The following is a 20354-nucleotide window of genomic DNA, read 5'->3' as shown; positions in this document are numbered from 1 at the left end:
CAGTGTATCATCTCTCCCACAGCTTGCTTTGCTTCACTTCTGCCATTTTTCTTTTATTTCCTTATCCTACATCTGCTTCTCAGAAGTTTCATGTCCCTGTTCCTCCTCCTGTCGTGCTCCCTCTCCTGTTATTCATTCAGTCTATTCCAGCAGTTCTCTCTCACTGTTTCTTCCTCTTTCTGTAACTCCACTTAGGACTCCGTTATGGCTGTTATGTACGGTATAAAATAAAAATATAAAAAATGGAAAAAACTAAAAGGAATATATATATATATATATATATATAATAATCACGATTTATCACATCCTAAATAAAAGTTTATGTATATATTTAAGAAAAATATGTCACATTTACATATTAAATATATATATATATAATATAATATAATATAATATATAATGTGATTAATCATGATTAATCGTTTGACAGGACTTGATATGATGCATTATGTGCTACTGCATTATTATAATACAACGATTTTTCCTTTAGAATGTAATTTTTTTTAGGAAGAGCCTGATTCTAAGAGCCTATGTCAAACTAGAATGATATAATTTTTACTTGTAATAATGCGATCAGATTTTTAAAAGCTCTGGTGACACAGCTATATGAACGCCTACAAGTGACCAACATTACAGCAACTTGGTGATGTAAGAATGAGGCATTGATCTATCTATCTATCTATCTATCTATCTATCTATCTATCTATCTATCTATCTATCTATCTATCTATCTATCTATCTATCTATCTATCTGATATCTTTTTTATATGTATTATTTAATTATACTTAATATATATATTATTTTCATATGTCTTATTTTTTACTATTTAGATACAATTATATTTAATTTTATCTTGATTCAAATTTTATTTACATTTTTATTCATACTTTTCCTAATTTTTATCTATATGTTTCTATATCCATACTTTCATATTCAAAACATTAACTTCATAACATTATTTTTTCTAAATATAATCTGACAGGATTGTACTCTATTTCATTTCCCTCTCTAAAGCTGGAAGATGACTCATGCACGCTGCTCTCGTTGTGAAAGTGAACCCATGTCTCTCTCTCTCTCTCTCTCTCTCTCTCTCTCTCTCTCTCTCTCTCTCTCCTCCGAACCCATATGGCTTTCTGCACTGACTGCTCAGGAAACCAGACACAGGCCAAACTGGCCACACATCAGTCACTCTCTCTCTTCTATGACGCACGTGGCCCCTCTCACTCTCTCCTTCCTCCTTCCTCTCTGTCAATTTGTTCCCAGTAAGAAGTCTGATAGGACTTGGTGTAGTGTGGAGAACCAGCAGGGATCCTGCTATAAAACGCAGGGGCTGTTAGAGCTACTTTATTCCCCAATAAATAGATGGATGCAGCAGTCAGGGGCCTGAAGCTGCTGGAGAGACCATGTGCTTGCTAGGTTCATGATGGGATGGTGGGAGTGGGAGTGGGAGAGGGCGCCCTGACAGCCGCTCCTCACCTGGGATGGGATGGGTCTAGGGTCAGTCCCCCCAGGGCTGTGGGGGACACAGCACATGTTATAGATTTGAGGGGTAATGGAGTGATGGCACTGGAGGAGTTTGGATCATATTCTTGTTCTTTCAGAAAATGCAAACTGAAATTAGCATAAAATTCATTTACATAACAACTTATTGTAAAAAAACTGACCTTTTGTTCTTGCAATTATAAGAAGAAAAATCTAAATTGCAAGGAAAAAAAGTCAGAATTCTGAGTATGTATTTCAACATTCTCAGAATTGCGAGTTCATGTCTGAATTTTGTTTATATTTTGCAATTTTGACTTCTCATAATTGCAAGAAACAAAGTTTAAACTCTGAGATAAACTCAGAATTACAAGAGAAAATTACCTTGCAATTACTTTTTTTTATTTATTTTTTATTCTGTGACGGAAACAGGCTTGCATAAGGAATATTAATGGTATACAACGAATAAGCTAAGACCTATGTATCTAAAGGGAAAAAATAAACTGCGATCGAGTTCTGCTTACACTATTTATGACCTTTCCCTCATGAAAGCACACATTTTTAGGCATGTACATGACCTTACATGCTGTAAGCTTATTAAGCATAATCAGTGCAACATCATGAATGTAAGCACACTCACTGATCAGAAATCAGCTAATTAAAAACCCACGGTTTACAGGTTTATAGGCAAAGTAATAAAACAACATACAAAAAAAAAAAAAAACATGTTTACATTAGAGACATGTTGAAATGACTGGCTATTTCTTTCCATTAGAATATAAAATTCAAATTCAGACTAGATGCACATTGAATACAGTGACCAAATGTGGTCTTTGCATCCAAAGCAAAGTCTAATTTGGTTTTACGTAAACCGCTTATGACCTTTTCCTTAAAAATTCTTACAAGCATGGCTTGGCATGTCTTATTAAGCACGATTGATAAAATTGCGTAAACAAACATACTCACTGATGATATACATCTACTTCCATCTTTGTTCAAAACAGCAAGATTACACTAGAGGTTTTACCATATTAAGTATTACTGAAAAACATGTTACATCCCATATATAATCATAAGATTGCTTGTGAGAGATATGTGATTCAGGACATGATTACAAGTGACTGCAAGTCCTGCTCACTCATTACTGTGCTTTTGACCAATGCACTTAACACAAGGATTCAACAGTCACAATTAGAGTACTGTCAAATGCATTGGGTGAAAAGGCATTGATTAAATGTTAAAAAGCTTGCCAACTAAAAGGCTAGATCCTGTTTTTTGGGGTCAGACAAGTCAATGGATGGGCTCTGCTCATCAGACCCTGGATAAATCTGTCTCGAGTCTGAGATCACAAGCCAGTTTCGTATATGATGATGCTTTCTTCATCTTCTTTTCTTCCACTCTATGTCTCTCACTCTTATCTGAGAAGAGTATGGAGGTGCTCATTCTCTCCCCAGGCAGCCTAGAGGCCACCACCAGCCTTGGCACAGTGCCCACTTCAGTCCTGGCACACTAACAGGCTGCTGGCTGCCAATCAGTCCTCCTGTGCTGCACTGGAGAGTCCGATCCATTCCCTACCACCTCCTCCTCTCCTCCCTTTCCCCAGCCCCCGTTACCCAAAGGAAAAGGTTTTATTGCACATCAAGATGGCAGACAATCTAGGGTTAATTTAGGGAACTACATAAAAAAAGTGTTTCTCCTAATGGTGTTATGAAGTGCAAACATGACTATCGAAATTGTGCTTAGATATTAATACATTTGTTATTCCTAAAAATACTCAATCAAATTATCCCTGCAGTGATTTTATTAGCAAGTTCAAGGAAGGGGTTTCAACAATATGTTGTTTTTGTTAAGAGGAATCAGAGACAATCTTACATGTATTTTTCAAATGTGGTTATACTAAATTATTTTGGTCTCAAGTTTCCTTAATAATTTTTGACGTCTTTCATAAGATTATTCAAATAAATGATACAATGGTTTTGTTTTTAGTTTGTGAAACTGGTTTAATTAACATTGACATTACAATGAAGATTCTTACCATATTTGGGAAATATAATAAACATAAATGAAAATAAATGTCAGCTTTTCCAAATGATAGGCTATTTTGGATTTTACTTTTTACGATTCTTTATATAAAGAACAATTGTAAAGCTGTTCAGACATTAAAGTTCGTTGTCAACTGATTTAATTTGCAAAATGTAGATGAATATTTTCTTGTGGTTTTATTTATTTATTTTATTACTCTTTTTTTATTTTTATTTTTTATGAATGTAAATGAATAAATACAAGAAAAATCTAGGGTGATGATATCTTTTCATGGACATGCCTGTCTGGGATTTCTGAATTGCCTAAAATGTCCGGGTTTTGGCATTGTTTACTATTGACATGCTCTCAACAGTTCTCATATACTACATGTATGCATATTTGCAATGGTTTGGCCATTCTCTGTAGATCCCGCCTTCTCACACACTACCATTGGTTGATTATGCACAATGCCTACTTGCTTTTTCAAACTACTTTTCAGTCATTACCATCAGCATGTATGCAAACAATAGGAAAACAAAGTAAATAGCTGGACATTTTATGTAATTTAAGAAATCCCATGCAGGAAAAAAAGAGGACTCAAGGACTGCCTAGTTAATCAAACTTACTCCAAAAATGCGGTTTTGTGAACAGATGGAGGTACAGAAACGCTCTGCAGCACTGCCTATACATGAGCACACATGCCAAGGGAGAGGAAAGAGTCCTCAAACGTGACCACACATACAAACACGCTGGCTTGAAGCAGGCAGCTGGAGGGTGGAGAGGTCGAAGTCTCCACAGTCTCGGCCTGATTAAAACTCCCAGCACTGCCTCTCACTCCCCGTGGATTGATTAACCTGACCTGTATCAGATCAACCTCTCGGGACACAAGCGCAGCACACTTTCCTGAAGTGGATAAGAGGAACAGCAATGGGGTGGGAGGAGGCAAGAGAGGTGGAAAGGAGAGACACAGAACGGGTGATGGGCAAAAGTGGGCCGCGCAGGAAGAGAAGCAGAACAAACCTGACCAGACTTGCAGGTCAGCAGGTTAGCGTCCTAAACCCTGCTTTCAAGTTCTGTGTTTCTGGCCCCTAATGTTTAAAACTTCTCTTTCCTCTATCAAACACAATACACCTTCTTATAATGTTTAATTCAAATGCAAACAATGTATTTCTGCGAGAATTAATGAATTATTTTGTTTTCGTTATTGTTATTATAAAGGCAGCACAGCTGCTCGGTGCGCTGTCAGCAGACGGCTGTCTCTGAGTCCCAGCACTGAGACAAACAGCTCCGCTTTCTCTACAAACAACGCTCCCTAAAAGAGATACTCTTTGACAGCTATGGTGAGATGAACCAAAAATAAACGGGAATAAACACACACAGATATGCAGTTTTGCAAAAGTAAAACTAATGAAGTAAATTACAAAACCATTTTTTCCTGTGATATTCTTATTTCATTGCACGAAACAAACGACATCTCTAAAATAATTTAGAAAAATTATACATATGTATATATGTACAGTACAGACCAAAAGTTTGGACACACCCTCTCATTCAAAGAGTTTTCTTTAGTTTCATGTATATATATATATACACACACACACACACACACACACACACACACACACATATACATATGTGTATATGTGTGTGTGTGTGAAATAAAAAATTTTAAATAAGAAGAATTAAAAAGATAGATAGATAATATATATATATATATATATATATATATATATATATATATATATATATATATATATATATATATATATATATATAAATAAATAAATAATTATCTATCCATCTTTTTAATTCTTCTTATTTAAAATTTGTCTATTTGTCTATAATTTGTCTAGTCAGATTTCCTTCAGGTCTATTCAGGTAAGTTATTAACATGACCACTGTAATTGAGAAAAATAATAATGTCAGGGATTCTGGATTAACATCAGATTTGACTAGTTACCTTTCTGTTCTTGAGCTGTTCCAGTACTAATAATGCTTGTCGTTTAGGATTATTCTAGTCTTTTTGGAGATTCTGCTGTATTTCCCTCTATTCCTTCCCCCCATTATCCATTCTTCTATTTTAACAAGATGCCCAGTGTCTGCTGATGAAAAACAGCCTTTCAGTGAGATGCTATCACCAAGCATACTGCACAGTAAATGTGATGCTTTTCGCTGTGTGGGCAGTGTTAGATTTGCACCATACATATTACTTCAGATTTTAGCTGAAAGGTTTCATCTTGGCCTTATCTAACAAGACAAACTTTTCCTGCATCACAACTGGGTCACAGTTCTGGTTTTGGCAAAGTCCAGACTTGCATTCACATGGTGCTTTTTGAGTAATAATTTAAATGACTCAGATTTCCTTGTTTGTGCAGACATTTTGAGAAATAATTACTTCTTGATAATTAAACCAACAATAGGTCACTGTGGCTGCGGCATTACCCATTTTTTGAAATGCATTCGCTTTATTTGATTTTTTTTGGAATGCTAATTAGTCTTGAGTTTTATGGCAGGTTCACAACCTGAATAATGATGCCTTAACTGTGGGGTTTTATCCAGAAAAGATGAAAATGACTTTAATGATTCAATGGTAAAGGCTAATTGAATCATTGTATCTGTAACTGTAACTGCATTTGAACCAAATACATTTGCAGACATTTAATTTAGTATTTTTGTTCACATATTATAATAAAACAATGCTACATTAAAGGTTTCAGCGATAATATCACAGAGTGAAAAAACTAAACAAAAATCCACCTGCTTCAACTCATACTGATTAATACTAAACTGATTAAAAAATTATATTAAACTGATGTTAAAAAAGCGAGTTGAATCTCGTTTAACTTTAAAATAATTTGATAAGTTATAGTAACGAAAAAAAAATGTTGCCATGATTTCTTCATCCTTTTTTCCAAAGTGAAAAAGATAGTTCCATACTTGCTTGAAGCCTTTATGTATATATATTAATTCATAATATTCATCAGTGTGATAATGAACTCATAATATTCACATTATAAAAAGTATTCATAATGTACACTGTAATGCATAATATATTTTCATAAATAATTGTAACCAAAGTTAAAATGCATTATAATGTTTGTAGATTCATCTGAAATTAAAATTTGTCATGTGTTTGAATGCAATTTACTATCTAAAGATGTAAATATGAATAGATAAATATCTTGTATTATCTTGCATTATAAAATACAATATAAATTGAATAAGGCATAATAATGCCTTAACTAAATAATGCATTATAAAAATATTTAAAATATTTATATAAGGCAATATATTTAAAGACTTCAAGTGTTATATTGTATTAAACTTCACTGTAAAATAAATTGCATAAAATGAAAATAAAAGGGCTTATGTATGATATACAGTTCAGTCAAAATAACCTGGATGGCTTATAGGCATAAATACTTCCACAAAGTACATTTTCACAGACTTCCCAAAGGCTGAAAACAGTCTTTGTTGATAAAACAGGCCTCTAATAGCTCATGACCTCAATGCGGAAGCTTGCATTAACAGTAACCTCTCCTTGTGGATCCGGGACCTATGACATCTCCCAGCACTGGGTCTCAAAGGCCCCTGATGCTAAGGGCTTTACTCTTTGGGTGGCTGATGTGTGTATATTCTGCCCTTGAGTCACACAGTTGTTTGAAGAACACTTTTCAATGCGTTCCTAGTTCCTCCCTCTCTCCAGGCCTGGACATGCAGCAGACTAATTCAGTCATCTCTCTGTCTGTTGTGCTCTCTCTCTCTGTCTATCTGTTTTGTCTCCTGAAGGTCCCAGGTGTGCAATGTGACCATTGTGGAGCCAAACGACCGGTTATTGTTAGTCATGCTATGAGAGAGAGGCTGACTTTGGTGTTTTTTGTATGTGTGCATGTTTTGAACCCACTGCTTTCTGCCCTGTCAGTGTCGCTTCTCTTCAGCACATTAGCCCGGGCTGTTACCTACGACTGCTTTGATGGTGAGCGTCACAGGGCTCAGATCTCTGTTTCAGGTTGTAATTACTCTCCGGAGGGGCCTCACCTGGTTGTGGGTTCCAGGCATACAGAGAGAAATAGAGAGAGAAAGAAAAGGAAAGAAGGTGAAGCTATGAAAAAACAGAAGATGAGAATGAAAAGGTGAGGGAAAGAGGGTGAAATAAAATAAAGTGGGGCCAAGAGTCTGAGAAAAAGTAAAATATATTGAAAAACTTTATGTATGTCTCTGTATATATATTTTTTTTTTTTTTCTCAACAAGGCTGCATTTATTTGATAAAATACACAGCAAAACTGTTATATTATAAAGCATTACTTCAATTTAAAGAACTATATATATATATATATATATATAATTTTGTTTTATGTAATTTATCCCTGTGATGGCAATGCTGAATTACATATTAATTATTTAATTATATTAATGTTATATATATTTTTAATTCATATATTTATTTAAAATTATACAAGAACATAGAAGCAGAAAGATGGGCTCGTATATAAAACCAATAAAGTTTTACATTACAATAATATATCATGCATATATTTTATGTGTGTGTGTGTGTATATATATACATATATAGCAGAATTTTGTTTTTCATTTTTATATATATATATATATATATATATATATATATATATATATATATATATATATATATAGAGAGAGAGAGAGAGAGAGAGAGAGAGAGAGAGAGAGAGAGAGAGAGAGAGAGATGATATGTTTTGATAATTATTAGGCTTAAATTAATGTTCATTTTAATATTTGATTTGTCATTGTTAGAATTTGTAATTGAAAATTTATTATTATTAGAAATGCTACATTTTAAAATTAGAAAAGAATGCATTAGCATTTTTACTAGCAGTCTTAGACTTTTGGACTGTATATATAAACCAATACAGTTTTATATTTATGAAAAATGCAAAGCATTTCAAGAAAGCAAACACCTCAGTCCATCAGGCTGTCAATAGAGGAAAAGTGCATGAATGTGACACACACAGAGCAAAGAAATGAAATGTTATGGGAAAACAAAGGGATGTGCTCATTTTGTATCAGTAGCAGTATTACCATTGCAATGCATTATGCCGGCAGAGTATTACATCATCACCTGTTCTGTACACAGACACCGAGAGCATCGGCTTCCTGGTGTTTCCCCTGTAGTACCCCAATGGGGCTGTCGCTCCTAGGGAGATTCGGCCTAATTTGAATAGAGTAACGTAGCTTCCCTTGCCATAGAAGAAACTCTTGTCTGATTTCATGAAAAGCTCATTCAGCTAGCTATATGTATGCGAGCGTTTGTGCAAGTTACATCCGCCAAAATCTCTCCTCAAACTGCCACCGCTTGCAAAACAAAAAAGCAGATTGGAGTCATACACGATTTCGTAAAGGAGCTGAGTGAGAGAGAGAGAGAAACTACAAAGTAGCCTAAAATCTATTCATGAGGTGTCAGCTTTCAACAGCATGTTGACACATGCCTACGTCTCCTAGGAAACGCTTGCCCCAAGCGCAGTTATCAGCGCAGTTCTGTGGCATGCAATTATCCAATTATCACCCTCCCCTGAATCAGCACATCAAATCACACGACAGATCTTTTTTTTGTCGTTTTCTTTTTCTGCAAGGTCCTACAACACCTTCTCATTTGCATGTAGCACTTGTCCTTCCAGGTCTCACTGTTTCTCAGCTTCATTTTCACTTTCCTTCGACCCAATGTTTGGTATCTCTTCCAATTTAGATCAGAATATCATTATATGCTTTCAGTTTCACCATTTATTTTGCTTTCACATGGTGCAATTTAGCTAGAATGATCGTAAACTGTTAAAATAAATTGCACCGTCGCTCTGCAGCGAGTGCATCTTTTTTAATTGTTAGCTTTCACCTGCTTTCTAAATCAAACCTCCCTTTCCTTTTTCTCTTGTCCCCTCCTCTCTGTCTCTGCTTATTTCCAGGAGCAGCTTGAGTCCTGCTTCTGGCACTGCAGGCCTGCTTTGAGAGTCTCTGACTCACAGCAGTGCAGTTCTGGAGCAGCCCTCCTCTCTGGCAGTGAGGCCGGCTGGAGGAGCCAGGGAGAGGGGCCGCTGTCACAGACCTTTTGCCCCCTTACATGCTGGGCATCGGGGCTCAGCGCGCATTCAGAACCCTTCATCTGTCCACCATACAAGCCCAGGACCTATCTGTCAGAGAGAGTGCATGAATTGAACTTGACGTCAGCATGAAATGGCATCCACAGTGTTTTTTCTTCCAGTAACAACACATATTTTAGAGTTAAAGATTATGTTTGGTGAGAACAAGATAAAATGGTTAAGTGGGAGATAAAAATAAGAGGGACCAGTGAGTGAGATTTGACTAAAGATTGAGACTTTTTTGTTGAAATAAAGTGCTTTTATAAGTAAAACAATAAGAACGTGGAATAGGACCCATTTTGATTTTGTGTGAACTTACAGGACTGTGAGCGCTTTTCACAATTATAATCTGAACCAGTGAGAACTGAAGGAGTGGGAAGAAAAAAAAAGTGACATTTATTGAAGAGAGAGAGAGCGACATGTGGTGAGGTAGAGAGAAGGTTCGAGACAGACGGAGTGGGGAGGGTTGGACTTGTGCTGTCAGTTGTGCTGTGCTGCATTTTCTATTGTAAACACAAACGTGTGTGTGCTGCTTTTCTTCCTTCTTTCTGCTACACTCCAGTACCTTCTGCAAATGCTCCCGTCATATCAGCTAACAATGCCAAAGAGCCCTCAGAGGGGGGCCTGAGGCCCAAAGACGGGGGAATATGCAAAAGGTGGTATAAAAACTACCTTACGTAAGACTGACAGGGCAAAAAGGATAACTGTTGCTGCCAGTTTCACAGAGCTTAACATTGCGTGTCTTTTTGTTCGCGTTATAATGAGAAAGAAGTGAACAAAAGAGTGACTATATTATAATAGTTAAAAATCGTGACAGGAATATAATTTTTTTTAATAGAAATGGCAATTATATTTATAACTAATGTAATCATAATTTTAGAAAATTTAGAATTTGTAATATTTAAAATGCTCACAATGAGCCCTTTCTATTGTTTGTTTTATACACATAAAAACAGAAAATTATTATACTGAGAAAAATGCCAGGTTAACAAGTAACTTCACTCTAATAATAAATAAAACTGAAATAACTACTGCAAAAAATACCAGCATCTGAAACGGAAGCTTAAGGGTTAAGGGTAAAGTGAACTGAATTGTAAGAAGTTGGTTTCCAGGGGAACTATTCTTACTGTTCCAGCTGAGTTGGGTTAAACCACTTTGCTTTCAAAAAGGGGAGCGACAAACACCCACAACACGAATTTCTTTCATAACAGTTTAGAGCAGAACAGAACAAGGACTGGGACAGTAACTAAAACATGTGCTGTCCTGCTTTATAAGTTTCAGACTGTTCGTAAACAATTTGCGCGGTTTTAACAGGTTTAAACATACGCGTCAACCCCGCAGCCGCTCTGTGCTGGCGGCCCTGCCAAGTCAGTTTGAAAAGATCAGACAAAGGCAGCAGGAAGCCCCTCGGCTTGGCAATGAGTGCGAGCGGAGCACAAACGCGAAACGAAACCTCACTCTTTTATCTGATAGCGGACTGAATTTATTTTTTCCCGAGTTTTGTTGCAGTTTTAGACATCTTTTGAAAATGTACGACCGTCTGGATCCCCGGGTTGAGCGAAGACTATTATCAAAGCGCCAAACGGGCAGCAGAGCTGCCTGACCGCCCGTTCGCTGTTAGATCTGAATCGGATCAAGCGTCTTTTGAGGGGCATTTTTTGCATTTGAATCCTTCCCACACCACTGAAAGGATCACTCTGGACGGGGAGTTGTCGATTTACACAGTTAAATGTAAAAAGAAAAGCTTGGGAGCTTTCTAAAAGCCCTTTTTTTCTCCTGAGGGGACTACCAGCCGCGACGGTGACCGTTGGTGGGGGTTTGCCGCCGTTTGTTTTCTTGAGCGCGTGTGGAAGATGGAGACGCACATCTCGTGCCTCTTCCCGGAGATTTTGGCCATGATTTTCAGCTACTTGGACGTGAGGGACAAGGGCAGAGTGGCCCAAGTGTGCACGGCGTGGAGGGACGCGTCCTACCACAAGTCCGTATGGAGGGGGATGGAAGCCAAGCTGCATCTGAGGCGGGCGAACCCGTCCCTGTTCCCCAGTCTTCAGGCGAGAGGCATCAGACGCGTACAGATTCTCAGCCTGAGGCGCAGCCTCAGCTACGTGATCCAGGGGATGCCCAACATCGAGAGCTTGAATCTGAGCGGCTGTTATAACTTAACGGATAACGGCCTGGGTCACGCGTTCGTGCAGGAGATCCCTTCCCTGAGGGTGCTCAATCTGAGCCTTTGCAAGCAGATCACGGATTCCAGTTTGGGCAGGATAGCGCAGTATCTGAAAAACTTGGAGGTGCTGGAACTGGGAGGCTGCAGTAACATCACAAACACGGGCTTGTTGCTCATCGCGTGGGGTTTGCACAGACTCAAAAGTCTTAATCTGAGGAGCTGCCGGCATGTGTCGGACGTAGGCATCGGGCACTTAGCCGGCATGACCCGGAGCGCGGCGGAGGGCTGCCTCAGTCTGGAATACCTGACCTTGCAGGACTGCCAGAAGTTGACGGATTTGTCCCTTAAGCACATTTCGAAAGGCCTGACCAAGCTCAAAGTACTCAATCTGAGTTTCTGCGGGGGCATCTCGGATGCTGGCATGATCCACCTCTCTCACATGACGAGCCTTTGGAGCCTTAATCTGCGTTCGTGCGACAACATCAGCGACACGGGCATCATGCACCTCGCCATGGGCACGTTGAGACTCTCTGGACTCGACGTGTCGTTTTGCGACAAGATAGGCGACCAGAGCCTGGCTTATATCGCGCAGGGCCTGTACCAGCTCAAGTCGCTGTCGCTGTGCTCGTGCCACATCAGTGACGATGGCATCAACAGGATGGTGCGCCAAATGCACGAGCTGAGGACGCTGAACATCGGCCAGTGCGTGCGGATTACAGACAAAGGACTGGAGCTGATCGCAGACCACTTGACGCAACTGACCGGCATCGATCTGTATGGATGTACGAAAATCACTAAGAGGGGACTGGAGAGGATCACGCAGCTCCCCTGCCTTAAAGTTTTGAACCTGGGCCTTTGGCAGATGACTGAAAGTGAGAAAGTGAGGTGAAACTTGGGGGGTTTCTGGAAGGAGGGAGGGAGGGAGGGAGAGAAGGAGGGCGGGAGGGGGATGGGTGAATAGAGCAAAGTACATAAAAAAGGCTTAAAATGCTGAATGTGATACATGTGTCAGTTATTGCTATTAACACACAAAAAAGTTTTTTCCCCTTAACAAATCGCAATATTAAACCACCTCCTCCACGAGTATCGCGATATTTTGGCTACCTCGTTAGATGTGTTATATTGTTATACTTAAGAAGAATGAGAATTTGTGCCTAGAAAAAACTATCCCCTCCCCCTTTATCTCATCTTTTGCTTAAGGAAAGCAAAAAGACTGATTGAAAGGATGGATTCAGACTACCTTTTTCCCCCTTCCTTCAGATAGCCAACAAAAGGTGTTTCAAAACAAATCTATGGGTAGTTGACATCAAATTTCAAGCAGTTTTGCAAATGTCCTGTGATGAGACCGTTATCCTTACATTTTTAATTCTTCATTTCAACTGTAATTATTAAACAATGCAGTTTTGTTATTTTAAATTAATTGAGATTACATGCAATATATGTACTTAAAAAAAAACTAAGTAACGTAAGTGTTTTAAAATGAGTAAGAAATGGTGACCAGTCACAGGACCCATGTCACACATTTTCTTCCTCATACATTGTATACACGACAAGCCTAAAATCTTCAAAGGTTCATGGACATGATGCTATTTTGTCAACTACCCTTATGCAAAGACAGACAAAAATACTGGGTTTGTACACTTAAGCTTTTATATTTCCAATCTCTTTTAGTTTCTGCTAAATTTTACAGGCCTGGATAGCCTTTAATTCCTGCTTTGAATAAGAGGTTCCCTCTGCTGATGTATTTATGCTTATGTAAGCAGATATTAATTAATTGCTGTTATTCAGATCGTTGTACTTCAAATTGAAGTGAATTTTGTCCCTTAAAAAAAATCCCTGTTTGCAATTCAGTGACACCTTGTTTGCCTCTTCACAGGGCTGAAACAGGGCACATCATGTTATAAATACAATAATATTCAACTTTACATATAAAAGACATGGTCGAAAGAAGGTAACACACAAAAAGCATGTCAGGACCAGTATTTATGTACCATGATGTATCGACCTGCAACATGTATTGAGTCCTGCTGAGAAGCTACTGTGTTCTAATGTACTGTAAATGTATTTGTAAAAAGAATCCCAAATTAAAATGTTTTATATTCTTACAGTAAAAACAATAAAGTTGATATTTATATAAATAAAAGAGCCACTCTGAATTTTGTTATGAGGAAAGATTTTTGTGGGTTGTGATTTTTGCTATAATTCATTCATTCAGTTTGGTTTTGTGTCCTTTTGATGCTAAATGTCATAATGTTCAGGCAGTATCACAGACAGTGTCATAACTGGGTTTTATTTGGTCAATTTCCAATGTAGTGGATTTGAGAAATTAGTGTTTTAGAGGATGATGGATCATGGAAGTTATGTTTGTGTGCTAGCAGCATGCATGTTTGTTACATTATTTATGAAGTGCAACAAAATGGATGCTTCCTTTAATTGTGCTAGTTAAAGTGTTAAAACTGTAATGCCCCTTTTTACAATTTAAGTCATCCAATCCAATAATAGACATACTGTTAAAGCATCTGATATCAATTTAGTGAATATTAACAGTGGATATATTTCACCCACCAAAATATTATAAATCCTGTTCTCAACAGTTGCCATTGTTTCCCCAAGTTAAGAAGCCAGGTTTAATTTTTTCTTCTCCTTGTTCAATCACGCATACCAGATCTGAGAGACTGGGTTTGTCTCATGGGAGCCCCCCCCCCCCCAAAAAAAAACTCAGCCCACCCTCTTTCCTCAAACAGACATTTTTAAACATTCCTCACCATCCAAAGCATTTAAGCTTTAGTCTTTGCTCCCCTTCACCGTCCAGAGGGGTGGAGGATTTAAACAGGGCTCTGAGCGCTTGAGAGAGAGAGAGCTAGAGAGAGAGAATTTAAGCCCTTCTGAAGGTTACCGCCACCTCTTTTTACTAACTTTGCTGAGTTCATAGATTTAATTTTTTCCCCTGGAGTTACAGTTTTTGTTGCATTTTTACAACTGGAGATGTTTGTCAGCTGTTCGGATATGTTGCTCACATAGATCTTCTTTAAAGTTATAAAAAACACACTATTTTATGATTTTGCTGAACCGAGCAAGCAGAGCAGAAAAACAAAGAAACGATTACACCAGTGAGCAATCTCACACCACCTTTTAAAAAATAAAAATACAGCTTGGATTACTGCTGGGAATTTTCACAAAGCAGTCAGAGCATTAGCAGCGACCTGTATAGCTCTCCCATGCAGCAACTGTGGTTGAAGGTGTCTGTGGGTTACAGTCAGAAGCTCTGAAGTTTCAGAACGTTCCAGAAAGGTGGGGTGTGAGGTTATTTTGCTCCTGTCTGAAGTTCCAGGCATTTTAGTAGGCCCATGTGATTTGCCCAGACAGCCTAACTCAAGCACAGGTCAAAACCAAATCTAATCATCTGATAAAGGTCACTTAATGTTTGATTTAAAAATCACAGCGAAAGTCTGATTGTTTGCAGTCAGGGTTAGAGGAAAGGTGGCTGGAAGCTGTGCCTGCCACATCGCTGGAAAATGGACAGGAATTTGTGAGTCACTGTATGACTTTGCTCTGTAAAAAAAAAAAAGTATCCGGTGCAAGAACACTGTCTGACTTGAGACTGGCACAGTCTAGCAAACATGGCACATGAGAGATGCTTTAGGTAAGTGGCGCTGTGTGTAGCACTGGTGTTTATTCATTCAGAACAACTGCAAAAGGCCAAATGCAAAGTTCATGTCAGCGAAAATAACAATCTTGCTTCATTCTGCACAGGATCAAATTCTCTCAGAATTAAGCAACAAAATGTTTTCACGTAAGAAAAAATAATTTAAAAGAAAGTTCCTGGTTCAGTACAAGTTTAGCTCTATCAGCTGTTTTTAGCATGATGTTTATTACCACAAAAATAATATCAACTTGTTCTTTTCTTTCTTTCTTTCTAAAGCAAACATGTAAAATGGCAGTCTTTTTAAAGGATTGCAAATTTTTATATTTGGAGATTTAAGCACTTACGTTTAAAATCTGTATTATTTGAGCTGTAAAGCATGTTTGATTGTTTTTACAGGCATTTTATGGTTTATTGCTTTGTAATTGCAATGAAGTTATAAAACTGTGGATATTAGCTTATATAAAAAATGCTAAAATGTATTATTATTGAGTACCCCCCCCCCCCCCCCAAATTAAGGAATTTTCTGTATTTATTTTAATTTTTTACAGGTGTTATATCTGTATTTTAAATTTTGCACTTATGTTTTACATTGAATGGAAATGTCCAGAAAATTAAAAGATAATGTCCTGGCAGACAATTGCTTGTACATTTTCATTTTTTTCTTTCTTTTTATTTTATAGTATACTGAAACAGTATTTTAACATTAACGGATTGGCCCCATTCACTTCCACTGTGAGTGCCTCGTTGTAACCAATCTTTTTTAAGAAGATCATTAAGTCAAATACTAATTTCAGGTTAATTTGTACTGAACTCACAATACTTATTGAAGTTGACATTTTTAAACAGGATTTTATAAAGCACTTTAGGGTCACGTGCTGGTGGTTAAATAAATTCTTCTGTGGCTTTTGAGTCAGCAAATTCAGATTTTTGACTCAGTTTGTGACTCATGGTGCACTGAGAGATTTGGGTTTGAAAAGAGTGGAATTAACTAACGGTCTCACATGGCTGTCAGGTTTTAGTCATACCTCTCATTAGAACTAATCCACAGTGGTCTTTTCACATTGTGGACTGGATGACGGCCATATGGCATTTTTACAAGCACACAACTGGTTTACAGCACAAACTACGTCAAGTGCTTTTTTTATAAGCAGCCAGATGAAAAGGTGGGTAAAAGCATTTGTGTGTGTGTGAGTATTGTCTAGGTTTGCTCTGGTTTGTTGCTGCCAGCTCTCTCCCAGTGAGGTTGTGACAGAGTTTGACTGGTGTCACGTGACCTTGCTGGAAGTGTGAGTACAGAGGGTCTGGAGCCATGAGACCCAATCTGTCGCCCTCGCCCCACCCTTCACACACATGCAGAGCCAGAAACAAATTAGCAAAAATGACCCTTATAGTTTAGGCACAAAATCCACAGACGCTGTCTAAATTCTAGACAAAATGTAGGAAAATTAACTGTGTTATCTCTTGTAAGGGAGTGTTTGGCGGAACATTGCCGGGTCGCCTTCTGTGTGAAAGCAACCATGTCCTGGGACGAGCGCTGTGTGAACAAAAGCCAGATCTAATGCCGTGTCGAAGTGATGACACGCGTTATCATGCAACTCTTTTACCGGCAGTTTTGAAGGAAGATCAACGTTCACGACGAAAAAATATGTGCAAACTCTAATGAAGCAGAGATCAGTTAGTTCCTCACTTTCCGTGCTGACGCTGAGATCGTTCGCTTGCTTCAGTGAAAGTATAACGTGCCTAACATTTTCGACTCGTACATTACACGTCACGCCCTGATGTCACGTGTCTTTACGGGTTGTGTGTGAAAGCACGCACATATCCCGGGTAATCACTGGCAGTGTGAAAGTGCAAAATCTAGCGACCCGGGAACAATTGCCGGAACACTTTACCCGTGTATTTGCCGGAATGGCAGTGTGAAAGGGGCTTCACACACACACACACACACACACACACACACACACACACACACACACACAAACTCAGTATCTTAGACTTTATTTTTCTCTTTTCTTAAAAAAAAAAAAATAGGACTCAGGCATGTGTTGTGCCAGTTTTCCTCTTTGTTCTGATTGTATTAGGTGACGGGTCCACATGTTCTGGATTGTATCTGCTTTCATATGCAGTGAAACGCAGCTCTCCAGCAGCACTCTGGAGGCAGGAGGTCTGTGCATGAACGAAACTTGAGCGTGAGACTGAAAACCACACCACACAACAAAAAATGATATGGGGGAAAAAGACAACCATTGATTGGAAGCTTTGTTGCTTATAAACCGCCCATTTTAGCGTTAATCCTTGACCTTAAACTGTCACACGCATCTTTCACAGTAAAGAATAAAAATTCTGACTGAACTGCTGCTATAAAATGTATTAAAAAATGCATAAAAATAATTTTTAATTAAGTAACATTTATGCATAAAAAAAATGCATTTAGCTAAAACGGGAAGAGATGCTTGGGAAACAGGAAGGTAATGGAAGAAATGCTTGTGAACATGCAAAATGGTGTAAGAAAGGGGTTTCTTTCTTAGCCTCCATGTTTTTCTGTGGCTTGGCATTATAATTTAAAAGGTAAGCTGATAGATGGTACATGTGTGTGTGTGTCCGGGCTTCAGGCCGACTGCACAGGAGGAGATTTGTTGTTACTGGTGAGTGTGGGTGGTAGAGGGCGGAAGTGTTGTGTGTGGTGCTCCGAATCCACTCAAAAAGGGAAGCAATGAAAAGTGAGAGAGAGAGAGAGAGAGAAAGAGGGAGTGAGTGCTAAAAGGAAGAAAGCGGATGAGAGATGGATGACGAAGGGACGCACACTACTGTAGCTAAAACCTCTTCACAGAAATACAGCAGCCTCTGGTCATCACATCTGTCGAGACCCCACCAACTGAGATGCTCCCCTCAGGAGGATATTTTTTAAAACCGCCATGGCATTTCGAATTATCTAAGAGGTTCATACATAATGTTTTGGTTAGGTAGACACTTTTTCAAGCACTTCATATACAAAAAGCACTGTAGGTCCAATGGGTTTATAAATCCAGAGGAATTTGTAGCTTGCCAGACGGTTTTTTTTTCAGAGTGAAGTTAGATCAGATTTATTGGTTGAAATGGAATAAAGATGTATCCTGAGCAAGGTATCAAAAAAACTTTGTGTTGCCAATAAAAGCAGAAAATCTGGATTAGATACAGTAAATCTGTATCAAAATGGCACCACAGTCATTATAAGAAAACTGACTTTTTTGCCATACCGCAGTTTGATGTCATGTATTATCTGAAAGACAGAAACAAATGGCATATGTGGCATATAAAATAATAAGTGGCATCTTTATATGAATGACAAAAATATCAAAGGATCTCTCACTCCAAAAATTAAAATGCTGTCATGATCCCTTTGCTCTGCATACTTCAAAAATACACCATAAATGTAGTCCAAACAACTACTTCTAATGTCATACGATCAGAATGTAATTGAAAATTCAACACGAGGGGTAGTAAATGACGAAATTGTCATTTTTGTGTCAACTATTTCGTTCAAAATGACGATGCTCAAACTCCATGTCTGTTATAATGCCAGACTTTGTAGAATATTCTGCTTTTGAAAGAACAGAATATTCTGGAAGAGTGAAAATAGCCACATGTTCAAAGCGGAACACGTTGAGCAGCAATAGATCTGTGCTTTGTTTTTCTCCCTCTCTATCTCTGGGGCCTTGGTATTGCGTGGCTCAGTCAGAGATGTAGAAAAGGCAGTGTTACACAACAGGAAGTGAAGCATGTCCCGGGTGCTTTAAAGACAAATAGACCGGTTTGAACAAGTTTAGTGCCGGGCTCTCTTGAGCCCACCTCTCAATACACCGGCTCAAGTGCTCAAATACAGGAGAATGCAGGGGGAGAAGGAACAATTATACCTTCATACTGCCTGTTGAACTCTTCGTTTAGTTTTTTCCTCATTTTAATGCCAGAGGAAAATGGCTGCTTCTTGAACATCTTGAAAATAAGCTACAGTCTGAATTAATGGAATGCTTCTATCTCATTATTGCTAGAACTAAACAGAAAAACAGCAGTAAGACAGTTACTAAAATGGACAGCAGACTTCTAATGGTGGTAGAAGTATAACTAAAAACAGGATGCAATATAGATGAGTGAATCATATTAAGATCCTGCTTTGGCAGTTAGCTGCTTATTAATGCACCCACATCCCCAGGCTATACATGCCCCAGGCCCACTAGCTTAAAGAGTAAGTTTAAACTGTAGTGTCAGCAAAAAGGCAGCTACCATTGTTTCAGGTTTTCAAAAGAACATATATAGTGGACTGCTGAGAGGAAGTGGCTGGAGTTGCTAAAGGTGGGTATGCACAGAAAATACAAATACAGTGTCTTAAATGGTCTTGCTCTTAAAGGGACAGTTTACCCCAAATATAATTTTTTAGGTGCACTATTACTTTAAGAGCTGACTACTAGAACACAGCTGAAGACTCAAGACAAGACACTCACTGTATGAAGTCCTGTATAATGACAAAGCAAAATTACCAGGCGGAACAGAGCCCATTTTTCATCTCATTTCCTCTCTTTCTCTGTCCTTCCTTTCCCAGACGAAGCCTTCTCACTCTCTCATGGCCGTCCATCACGTTTCTTTCAGCCCACTGTAAATGCCATGCTCTCTCTCTCTGTCTCTCTCTTTCAGATTTAGAGGCTCTGAGTGTGACATGGAGAGGCTCAGCTTGTGTCTGCCTCAAGGCAGTGGTCCGGCTCAGCCAGAGAAATTTATAAACTGTCTGACGTTATCACCATGCGGTATGCAGGGCATTCGTTCTCCCCCCTTCTCTCTCTCCTTGTTCTGTATCTACTCTCTATCTTACTAGATCTGTTTTACATTTCTGAAATCTCTAAAATTATTCTTCATGTTTCTTGCACTCTCCATGTATTTTTCAATATTTTAAGGGG

The 20354-nt window shown here is 38.4% G+C and overlaps 2 protein-coding genes across 3 annotated transcripts in view; one reads left to right on the top strand and one right to left on the bottom strand.

Annotated features, from left to right (window-relative positions):
- Positions 1-20354, bottom strand: part of LOC132098759 (protein Wnt-5b) — a 79590-nt gene that overhangs the window by 15972 nt on the left and 43264 nt on the right. The gene's annotated exons all lie outside the window — the stretch shown is intronic.
- On the top strand, positions 10989-13952 carry LOC132098758 (F-box/LRR-repeat protein 14-like). The gene has a single exon (XM_059504922.1). It carries the CDS (start codon positions 11467-11469, stop codon positions 12667-12669), a length of 1203 nt encoding a protein of 400 aa, XP_059360905.1. The 5' UTR covers positions 10989-11466; the 3' UTR covers positions 12670-13952.

The sequence above is a fragment of the Carassius carassius genome, chromosome 22 (assembly GCF_963082965.1).
Source record: "Carassius carassius chromosome 22, fCarCar2.1, whole genome shotgun sequence".
Classification (NCBI taxonomy): domain Eukaryota; kingdom Metazoa; phylum Chordata; class Actinopteri; order Cypriniformes; family Cyprinidae; genus Carassius; species Carassius carassius.
The sequence above is the reverse complement of the archived record's forward strand: the minus strand, read 5'-3'. Positions and strand labels throughout refer to the sequence as shown.

What these genes read in the sequence shown, in the direction of transcription:
- LOC132098758 (XM_059504922.1), top strand. Translation starts at nt 11,467, where the DNA reads ATGGAGACGCACATCTCGTGCCTCTTCCCGGAGATTTTGGCCATGATT.